At 38.3% G+C, this 12,205-nt stretch overlaps 1 protein-coding gene across 1 annotated transcript in view; it reads left to right on the top strand.

Moving 5' to 3' along the window:
* SLIT3 (slit guidance ligand 3) overlaps positions 1-12,205 on the top strand; it is a 315,456-nt gene that overhangs the window by 207,628 nt on the left and 95,623 nt on the right. The window contains exon 7 of the mRNA XM_072145924.1: positions 7,736-7,807. Coding sequence (XP_072002025.1) covers positions 7,736-7,807 — 72 coding nt within the window. The remainder of the gene's footprint in view (positions 1-7,735; positions 7,808-12,205) is intronic.

Below are 12,205 nucleotides of genomic sequence, written 5' to 3' on the forward strand. Positions count from 1 at the left end.
ACCACCTAAATATGGTAGCCCCATTGTACAGTATGATAAACAGCCAAATATTGTAGCATAAGCTAAGCTCGCAGATCCCTCTGGCAGAATAACTTGTACTTTTACATCTGTTGCGTCTTTGCTATTTTATTGCTTGAAGATGAGATTTCAGTCAAAATATGGTGAAACCAGACCTTTTATTTTCCATTTTCATATGCTGTGTGTAGAAATCGCAGTGCTTTATGTGGGCTCAATTTGTTTTCATTAAGACTGTAATTTGATCAAATCTGCACTGTAAAGACTAGATGGTACCACTGATAGCACACAAAGGCAGCCTATTTTTCAAGTCACCAGAGAACAAAGAAAACATGTATTTTTAGTGCAAGTTATGAAAAATAATCTAGAAACCAAAGTAACTTGCATATTTTCACAACATTAGAAGATAGGGGCTTCCAAGGGTCAGTTTAGTTCACCGTCATAAACGCGTTGTCAATAGATTTTACATTGTGTGTGGTTGACTGTGCCTCCATTTAGATTACAGTCATATCTTTGATCACTGAAATGTGTGGAAATTACGGTAGATCTGATTTATAGAATGATGTCCTATAACAACCTTGAATATCTGTTGCTCATGTCGAGTTCTATGGGCCATGTCATTGGTAGACGCCCAGTTTTGGAACAGTTTTTGCCGCATTGCGGATATTGAACTTTAGCTATGTCTACCAGATGACTTTGTCATGTTGTGTAAAGGTGGTGCTATTCAGGTTTATGTATAGGATAGATATAGGATAGTATTACCCTTTGTTAGGATGTTGTTCAACTAAGTTAATGCTGTAGAAAATGTATAATGTCTTTAATAATGAAAAACAATGTATAACATCTGTGTTAAACACTATAGGAACACACATGCAAATAAATGAATGCATTTTGCCAATTAATTATTGAAAATGTAAATTCCATTGTGCATATAATAAAATGTGCGCTGCATACATTTGTCTTGATATTGAATGGGGCACAGAAGATAAAGTTCAATATGTCAAGTTTACCGTTTTCGGTCAAACTTCCTGAACATGATTCACGATTATTCGGAATTTGAGCCCATAAAATACAGAAAGAGTAGTTTGCAAGAAATTGTCATAATGCAGCAGAAATACAGTCATGCGCCAACTGTATTTAAATTTTTTACCATCATGTGATACTCAATGGACCTATCCAGTACCAGTCCAGTAGCTAAAATAGCTTGTATTGCACCAAGATAAAAAGATCTGGTGATCGCAGCTAAATAGCAGGTCTTTGAGATGCGAAAATCTTTTGGTGAGTAAAAGTTGTCATTACATATGGGGACTTTAATGCCTATGCTTTTTCCTATTGGTAGAATGGATTAATCTTTAAAATATTCAGCAATTTCCTATCATTTCGAAAAATCTTTGTGGTTTTGCCGTTTAGTAATTCCTATTTAATACTTTTTTTGGTAAATCTTTTTTTTATTATTTTATTAAAACTCTTTTTTTATTGTAAAAGTAAAGTATGTACAAATACAGGAACAAATTTCTGTTCGGAAGCATAGAAATAGAGAGATGTTATAGTATATTTCATCTGCTTATGTTGTGTGATCTATAATCAAGACTTGTTGTATTGTGAATTCTCTTTACTGGTATCTGGTGGACTGTGGATAATAGCGCTTACAAATCAATTGTTGTGCTAGACAGGGAAAAAATTTATATATTTAAGCAATATTTATCAATTTATGTCAAATATATGTGATTTTGATAGTATCGTTTTAGTAGTTGGTTCACGAATTGTGTGAGTTTTTTTCAAGAAATTAACTTTTTTTATGAATGAACTAAACACACGTCAGGGTTAATGCATATGATTCAAGTATTCAGTAAGAGACAATAATTTGTGGTTTTGTTTATAAAAGTATAACTATTCAGGTATATTAGCATCTATGGATATATGACGGGAGCTTACAGCGTACAACTTTTGTTAGGTAATAAGGAAGGTACAGCCCATGAAAATAGAAGCTCTTAGAACAGTGGTTCTTATCCGGGGTTCTATCAAACCCTAGGGCTTCGGTGAGTCGGTCTCAGGGGTTCAGTGGAGCCTCCGCACTAAAGAAAGGTTCATGAATGTGCATATGAAACTAGTGGGTTGGGTACCTTAAACAAGGTTAAGAACCACTGTCTTAGAACAATGGAATTTAGTTTTGTAACAAAGGATTGGCAAATCCAAAACGATGTCAAAATAAAAAGCGTTGACAAAAATGATACAATACAAGGTGGAAAATGGCTTTGACAGAAGACCTTTATATTTAGGTCTAATCTTGGTAGGAAACAGAGGTTCTAGATACCTAAAAACTCATGAAATCCACAAAACTCTATCTGTAACAATATTGCTATAAAATGCAATTGTTGCTCTAAAAGTTTAGGGGAAGGGATTTTTATACAGTTAGCATTTATACACTTATAAAAGTCCAGGTCTGGGTAGCGGTAGTTGATTTGATTCCATAAATCTAAAAGATTATATGATAAGAAACAAAGTTCTACCAATATTTCATAACTATAGAAAAATAATGTATGTTCTAGTAAGTAGAGAAGTTGCTTTGTTTGTGTATGGTGTTACTACATTTGTACCCAATATAACATGTTATACATACAAGTGTAAAGTGCCATTTGGCAGCACACCACTTTTTTTAATGAAGCAGTAGTCACCCAATGTCACTTCATTCATCGCTAGGGGAGTACTAGGATGTGTAGAAGGGATTTCCCACCACGAATATTCACAGAATATGTCATAGATGGGCAAGATATAACAGGTTCCATCTCTGGAGCCTTCACTTATTTATAATACAGGGTTCAGTGACCACTAATTTGTTTATTTCTTTACTATGGAAACTGGAAAAAAGAGTTGTACCAGCAAATTTAGATTATCATCTCTTTCACCATTGTCTGGAAAGGTTGGTTCCATGGTGGTGTGATGTCAGGACTTTCCAGATGTGTGCATATATGGTACATAAGCGTGTCAGTATGATGACATGATAGTAAGACCTCTAGCCAATTGCATAGTAGTCCCCATAGAGTTTTGCGCACAGTCTCTGTTAGGACATTGAGGATCCAACTGCAGTATATTTTGTTTTAGAATATAAGGATCATATATATTAGGTAATGACTTCACATAAATCATAGTTATACAATATATGATCATGTCAGTCTGATGTTTACTGTGATAGTTTTGTTGCATACTTCAGCTCCAGAGATGTACATTTTGTATGTTTATGATATAGGGGAAATAGCTAAACCTGCACAAGACCAGTTGAAATGTCTTCTATCACTTGGCCAGTTGAAGAACTACAGAAATAATAGATAGCTCCTAGCAACAGGAACATATAATTTTCAAGTCTGTATTGTGTCTTATGTGTGGTTTGTAGATGAAGATGTCAGTATATAACTTTTTGGATGTTACCGCCTGTCCATCAAGATTACAAATAACAGCCCTAGTCTGGATTACTCTTGAATGGTGCTTGAGCTATATTTAATCCTATATTACTGAAAGATAAGTAGGACTGGGAAGAAAATCATATTTTTCATGTTCCTACCAATCATTTTCTTTGGACGACTAAAAGCTGGTTGAAAGGCAATTTCTAATATTAATGCCACTGTGCTGTAATAAAATATTCAGGAGACAAAGACATTACACTCACAATAAGGCATTGTAGAGATCCCTAAGATGCTGAAGAACTACTTGACTGAATCGTATAAATTAAAAAGAGGAAAAGTGATCTTAGAGAAATCAGTATTTACAGTAAAATTTGAGATTTGTAACTTGGCACAATATTTCTATTTCGGCACAAGTTCTGGCGCAAATTAATGTCAGTCCCCGTCCTGGTCTATGTTGCGACTTTTGTTTTCATGATCCTGTAGCAAACAATCCGCACAGCAAAAAAACACTGCCAGCAGAATTATCAAGGGCCAAACCACTTTAATGAATCTGACTGTAGTGGAGCACCAAAGGCAAACATAGAACTGTCATAAGATGCCACTCTAATGATAAATAAGTTTTGTTAATGATTTAAAAATCCAACATAGATATAAAAAAAGAAATCATTTTGCAGCCAGAACTGGAGTCTGCTGGATTTTGCAGAACCTGGACCCAAACACCTGCAATAAGTGCAAGCAACAGTCAAAGATTTTAACCCTTTAAATGGGTCAGCTCACCCACTGGTAACACCCTCGATAGTTGCTAGAACTGATTGTGAGTGTTACCCTTTACTGCTGTTTTCGTTATTGTGTATTTATCTAATGATCCGTCATGGATATCCAATATATGTATTGTTTTATTTATAACCTCCTATATATCTAAAATATCCCAGTATTCCCAAAGTACAAAAGAAAATGGTGCACATTTATTTAGATTAGTGCAAACTTCACTAAAAGTGCTCTGCCTGTGTATACTGCGGGGACACCAGATTCATTAAGAACATGCGCCAGAAATCAGGAATCTGGTGCTCCCTGCACTGGCCTGACTGAGTTCACCAACTTTTTTGTGGTGCACCTTTAACGATGTTAAATTTGGTCCACGTTCCGATGCTCCCAAAATTTGTGTCCCATGGAGGCTAGTGCAGCTCCACCACAAAAAGGGTCACGTGCGAAACATTTGTGGTGCAGACACTTCTTAAATACCTGTGCAAGCAGTTTACACTAGAAAGAACGTGCAACAGCAGACAGAAAACCAATGTCTGTCCTTTTGTTCTATGGGCAAATTTACAATCTTGAGAAAGATCCTGTAAATGGTTTGAAATGTTGCCCATGGAATAATATTTTCTTTTGTAAATTGTAGTTCTGCCTCCTATTTGGATATTTTACCTAGTGGGTCCATCTGTCAATGCTCACCTGTTATTATCAGATATTGAATGGAGCATCAGTATGCAAAATATAATCACTGCTTTTAAGCTCTTTAAGTCCTCAAGCACACAAACATTGTGTAGGAATGTGAGCTAGATGTTTCTTCTGTGGTTAGCAGATGCCCCCAAGTATTTCTAGAAACACACACACAGCCATGGTTTCCATGGCCACATGTGTGAGCCTCACAATTCAGAGCAGATCCTATTCCTGTATGGGTATAAGGCCCGGACAGTCTTTTCTACAGTCTTCGACATGGGAGCAGACCTCACACACCGATGACACATGGGCTGCAAACAATGGACAAAGCATGATCATGTGCAGGTAGCCTTACAGTGAGGAGAGTCCTGATCATGTACATTCAAAGTGCTGTTTTTTGTGTTAATGATCAAAGGATCATAAAATATATAGTACAGATAATAAAAAATGAAATGCATGTAAAAAAGAGAGACTTAACTTCATTACAGTATAAAAAACGTACGTTCAATGTTAAAACTGTGTGAGAAGAAGCCTTAGTGGTTTTCTTCTATGATCAGTAAACTGATCTTATAATGTTTTGCAATGTTTCAATATGCTGCAACATGTAACCCATCCATCCTTATTGAAAAATATATATATATTTCTTTAAAGGGAATAAGGTAGGTGCATGTATTTGATGTGAGGATAGCCCTTATTAGAGCTAATCCTCACGTTCCCGCTATCTTTTTGAAAACTTTATTGCCCTAATATGTACATTTTGTAAAGTGGCTACTGGGGCGTGGAGTAGCCGGACATGAGGCTACATGTCGCAGCTACTCCACACCCCAGTAGCCTCTTTGCTCCTCCTACCCTGAGATCTTTGGCGCACAGCTCCTTGTAGCTTCGTGCCCTCGTCTGAGAAGCCGGGGTTCTGCACACAACGCAGGCCCACGGCTGCAGGGCCACAGCATGCGCAGAACGCGGGCTCCTTTTAGCTGCGAGACGAAGATCTCAGGTCTCATAATACACCTACCACCCGTTCTTCCTTTATAGGTAGAATCGTGGTGGTAGGTTCCCTTTAATGGACAACTCCTGTTAGTAAGTCCTCTAAATTCCAAAAGATAAATGGATCCACTATGTGTAAATAGCTTTCAATCCACTCCAGCAACCCTTCTCTGCTGCCATACTGTAGTGTGATGGTTGATTGTCACGTAAACATTTCTTTCTGTACCTTTCCGGTCTCTACATCTGAGTTGGATGCATCAGTGACACGTTGGTAGACTTTTTTGAATGACATTCATTGGATTAATGTACACAGAAGAATAAAGGGGATCTATCATATAAAACATATCATTAAGAGTTCAGTGGTCAGTCCTATTTTTTGATTGATAGCCTTTTCTGTAAGCCTCAAAAAACCAGTGACTCCTGCTGATGACTGATTTTCTAGAAACTAGCAATCAATGGGCAAATCCTCAAGATTTTGAACAGTTTATGCCGCTTTCTTATAGTAATTGCAGTTGGTACATGGACAAAACGAAACAAAATATCCTTTTTTTTATAAAAACAAATTTACATTATGAGGGCAAAATTTCCTGGAAAACTCAATGCATTAGTAATATGGTCCTGAGGTCTTGAGTTTCCACAATAAATTCTGAAGCTATAGCAATTGTCACTATTGTGAAGAATGCACTTTACCAGCAGAGGAAATTTAATACATCCGCCTGGTCTAGCACTTCTGTGGCTGCCAATGGACAACTGCGTGATGTATTTTGCTGGTTGTTCCATTGATGTTAAGGAACTAAATCCGTTTTTTTCCATATTTTCTATAGTGTGCATGCTAATATACTATACACTAAAAATATAAGATTGTATATGAGAGCGTATAAGATGGCTGCACCATACACCATACGTGCCTACTTATCCATATTTCACATGTAGTTTGCTGGCGAACTGGATTTACAGAACTATATTCTGCAGCATGTTTTACCACTAGAATTTTCCATTTTTGTTGCTTGCTCATGTTCTCATGAGAAAAAGAAAGAACACTCTGAATTCTATGATTTCACTTATCAAGACACAATAAGACCCAGTTCACACTTGTGTCGGGCTTACCATTATGCTTTTCCATTATAGCAAAGCGTCATGGAAACAAAATGCAGAGAATAACAAAACCTTATGCTAAAAGGTGGCTTCCTTTATAAAAAGTGGAAAAAAATTACCTTAGCTGTTCCATCATTGTTTCCCCTGTACATAAAGGAAGGGCATGGCAGAAGCTGCCAAATGCATCAATATGGTCCTTAGTAGAGTATTTATTTATGGTAAACCAGGGAAATCGACTATTAATCAATATTTTCTCGAACCTTTAGCAAGGATAACTTGAAGTGATTGTTGGAAATATGTCAGTGGTTGCACACACTGTTCAGGAGGTATTTTTGTCCCCTTTTCCTGCACACAAACATGCTTGGTCCTTGGAAATGGATCTGTATGCTGGTCAGCATAGTCAGTGGATGGGAGTCCTTGCATCATAGAAAAATATGATGCAAGAGGTCCCTGTCTGCCGGCTGAATAGCAGCGCCAATGCTGTAATATTTGTTACTGTACTGGTAGGCCATTTGGTCCGTACTCCTTGCATTATATATCACTGATATGAGAGTTACATCCATAACTTATCTTCATGGATTTGAATTTCTTCCCCACAAAGCCGTGTGAGGTGTGAGCTGCTTTCCTCTGAAATAACCATCCCCATGACATTTCATAAATTGTTCCCTGTTTGTTACTCGGCATGCCCACTGTTGTGATCAGGCACATTTATTAGCTCATGAGTCATGCTGTTCTCAGCACATCATTATTCATTTTATAAAAACAATGATATGTAAATAATTTGATATTTTTTCTTTCAGTACACTCAACAATAACAACATCACACGAATCCCGCTTACAAGTTTCAACCACATGCCCAAGATTCGGACATTGTAAGTATTATTTGCTTAATAGTTTTGGCTGTTTTTGTAGCAGGGCTGATTTGTCTGATACTGTATCATTTCCCAGTGAATTCTTTTGACAAAATAACTTGTTATTGTGATTTGTTATAACTTTTATGTTGTTTAAATCAAGCTTTTGCCTTATGATGAAACATCAGCAAACCAAGTAACATATACAAAACAATATAAATTTTGCAAGATATGTCCATTGAGGTCATCTATCTTTTTTTCTGTTATAAGTGTGACCTTTTGGGTGCATTGGTAGATTTGCGCAAAAATTTGCAACTTTTTAATTCGCCATGACAAATTTTCCAATATTGTGCCCAATTTATCTTTGGAATCCAGATGTTGATGTTTAAATAAGTAAAGTCTCAATTTTTTCCACAAAAACTCCACTGCCCTGCGAGTGTATGAAAAAGATTAGAAGGGGTTGCTAAAAATTGTATACTTTTATGCAACTTAAAAAGCTGCAAAAAACCAACAGACTTAGGCCCGTTCCCCACTTGCGAGTGTGATGCGATGAACTCGCATCACACTCGCAACGCAAGCTGCCGGGAACGCACGGCCTGAACGCTGCACCGCGGGAGTGAACTCAGCATGTCAGTTCACTCCCGCGGTGCAGCGTTCGGGCCGTGCGTTCCCGACAGCTTGCGTTGCGAGTGTGATGCGAGTTCATCGCATCACACTCGCAAGTGGGGAAGGGGCCTTATATGCCAAATATATATATTGCCATTGCTTTTTATTTTTATTGCTTTATCATTACTTGTGTTTTCATGTTTTTTTTGCTATCTGTGATTTTCACGGGCGTGAGTGGTTAATACACGTTGTTATAATGGATATGCAACCGATCCACTATTGGGTAACGCTTGTCCTAGTCTCAGCTGTTTTTCATGGATCGTTCATAGACTATAGTCTATAAGCATCCATGAAAAATGGATGCCAAAAGGATGTATATTCGCAGTTTGAAAAAAATGTTAGTCCATTTTTCATGGGCAAGAATTGGCGCATTCGTGCATCAATCCCAAGTCCTCCTTATATTGTTCTTTTGTTTTCACCTACTTCACCAAAAAAAAGTTACAAAAATATGCATGTCCTGTGCCTATGGTTGTTTTTTTGCCATGGTGGATTTTAGGGAAACCCACTGCTGAATTTGTTCTTAACCTCTTAAAGTCTAACATTTTTACATTGCAACCATTGCACTTATTTGCAGACGGTTACAAACATGATCTCCAATCAGGAAATAAGTTCCGCTCACACTTCATTGCAGTGTAAATGGTATCTTACAACTACATTTTGTGGATTTATTGTTAAAAGCACAAATCTACTTCCTTGTCCTTTGGAGATGATGTGCAATCATTTATATTTCCCTCCATGTTCTGGGCTGACATTACCAGTAGTCAGAATTAATTGAAGTGATTAAGTAGAAGGTTTTTTGCCTTTGTTCTCATTAATGTTCAGTAATATTCATCCAGCCACCTCACATCGATCAATCACGCCTGTCTCTTTCCAGCACTGAGTGTCTCCTGCCATTCTTCCTCTAGTTTCATTCTGAAGATGGCTTTTGTAGATGCTTCCCCAGAGACATTCAATGACTAATCCAGCTTTGCTGTAATTAAAGGAGAAAACAAAAGCAGAAAATCATACATGGGATTTTAAAGCAAAGTCTCCCCTTACAATTCAAGGAGGCACATTCACCCCAAGCCATTCTTAAACCATTTCTAAATTAATGTTATTGAGATTTTAGACTCTGCAGCTATCTCCAAATCTTAAAAATGTAATTTCCTGTAAAATATGATATGAGCTTTGTGAGTGTGAACTTTAATGAAACCTATCAGAATTCTGCATGCTTGGCTGTATTAGCAGGACTGTTAACCTTGGCTGTACTGCGCAGTCAGTGGTAGCGTGTACAGCCATGCACATGAATTCATTATGTCGCTATGTACAATCTCAGATTTGTAAATGCAGCACAACTCAGTTTTTTCTATTGGCACAAGTGTAAATACACAAAAAGGGTCTTAGGTCTCTTCAAACAGGACCACAGACAAATAATGTGAAATATGTACGCAATGTACAATGTGGTGCAATGTACGACTTGTCAGTCTTAGGCTACATTCACACTACAGTATGGGGGACGTATATACGGCCGACGTACGTCCCCCATACACTTCTATGGGCTCACGGCCCTGTACGGGAGCGGTACGGTGCAGCACACGTGCGACACCGTACCGCTCCGTAGCCCGGGGAAAGATAGGACATGTCCTATCTCTCCCCGTATTACGGCGCTGTGCGCCATTAATTCCTATGGAGAGGGGCGGGGGTGAGCTGCGCTCACCTCCTCCTCCTCTCCCCGCGCTGCCGCGTGCCCGCCGTGCTACGGTGCGGCGGGCTCACGGCAGTGTGAATTTAGCCTTAGGGTGCATTTAGACAAACGTTTGCTCGCACAGCTAAGGCCAGGTGCGATGGAGAGGAAAATGCATACAGGCCGTACTACAGGGAAAGATAAGGCATGGCTTGCTGCCATACCCATATGGTAGTGTGAATATAGCCTTATACTGCGTCGGATTAATAATTGTTTATGATGCTGGATGATTAATCTGGCTCCGCATAGAACTGTGTAGTACTACTCTGCACTGGTCTAAAGATGGATAAATAACCTATTGTGTCCACACAGGGTGAACACATTTGTTCACCCTGTGTGGACACAATAGGTTATTTATGATTCATTTTTGAACCATAGCGGCTCTGGTGTTTACATTTAGGAGGCCACATCGAGTTCAAAGCCACCCATAGGTGGGATGTGTTCACAGATTATGCCTCAGTAAGCAGTTTCATTATTAGCATTTAACTGGTCTAAAGATGGACACATTAATGTAATGTTTTTATGGTTATGTAAATCAGCATGCAGGTTCACTAGGGTCAGCCCAGTTTTCTCCTCTGCATACATCACGACTGTCTGTAGGCAAGGCTGGCAAATCAGGCCCGGTCCCCAGTGTACTAGCACGTTCATTTGTATATCCATAAAGATGTTGATTATTTCAGCCTTCCTGCATTACAAAGGAAAGTTTCCACTCCTATTAAATATCCCCGCAGGGCACTGTTATTAGGTTTAGGGAGTTATTTTGGCACTGCCAGACTCCCTTTACATCTACCATCAAAATTAAGCATGATAAACCAGGGGGACTTACTCATAGTTCCAGACACTGTGTGGCAATCTTCTTATATTTGTTGACCATGGCCTCTTTCCTTCTAAAATGGACGATTAAAATTATGTTAATGAGCACGATGGGCTACCCTAGCCCCTTTATGATCTGGCTTCACAGAATGTTACACTGTCTCTCGCTCCCTCAGAGCTTGTGGGAGTGACACACCTGACACACAAGTCCATGGTTCTTTAATCTCTAGCAAGCCACACAGCTTAAATAATCCAAATATTTTTCTTGTATGAGAAACCCTTGACAATATAAATGCACCATTAAAGTGATTGGCGGTCAGACATCATGTCCCTTTCCAAAACTATAAGCGTAGCGTAACCCAAGAACACACAGGGGTGGAATCAATCAGCTACATTTGATATTTTCTAGCAATGTTTCATCCAAAATGTCTGTTCCTGACTGGGATTCTCCTGGGTGAGATCACTCAGTTGTATCTTATTTAAGTGGGAAATCTGTGCGTAACACTAGTAATCAAAAGCCCGCTGAGGAACTACTGTAGTGGTAGCAGCTAGGCACATTGTAGTCTTTATTTATTCAAAAAAGTAACTTATTATCACAAATTTTAACTTTTTACATATCCTAGTAAATAATAAAATCACATTGTTCCACAATTGCTATAAAATACATTAATGTGCAACAGAGCAATGGAAAATTATTAATTTTCTTCTTTACTTTAACTAATTAGCATTTTCCTTTAATGTATATAAAATAATGCATATATGCAAAATAATATATTGATTTCAAAGTTTTAGCAAACCTTAAAGGGTGTTCTAGGATTGTGATATTGATGACCCGTCCAACCAAAAAGTGGCGTTTCAGCTTTCGGGACCAGATTAGCTAATTCCAGCAGCTTCTTGGGTCAGAATTACAAAGCCCAAGTCCAGCGTGGTTGTTTGTCTAGTGGCCACCCATGGGAACTGCACTTGAGTTCCCTTTCATGATGAGATGTAGCCCCCAGATAAAGTGCAGCGGCTCCAGCTAGGTCCTCTGCTGGAATTCAGGTGTTAGACGATTTTTTGAACCCCCACCAAAGGATAGGTCCTTACAAGCAGAAAAGTGCAAAACCCCTTTAATTAATTTGTGAAGCCTATCCTACATAAAGCTAACACAGACACTACCATATTTGTGATGAATTATTCAAACTATCGCCCTATAGATAGGGTTTCATTTCTAAATT

Source organism: Engystomops pustulosus, chromosome 4 (assembly GCF_040894005.1).
Source record: "Engystomops pustulosus chromosome 4, aEngPut4.maternal, whole genome shotgun sequence".
NCBI lineage: Eukaryota > Metazoa > Chordata > Amphibia > Anura > Leptodactylidae > Engystomops > Engystomops pustulosus.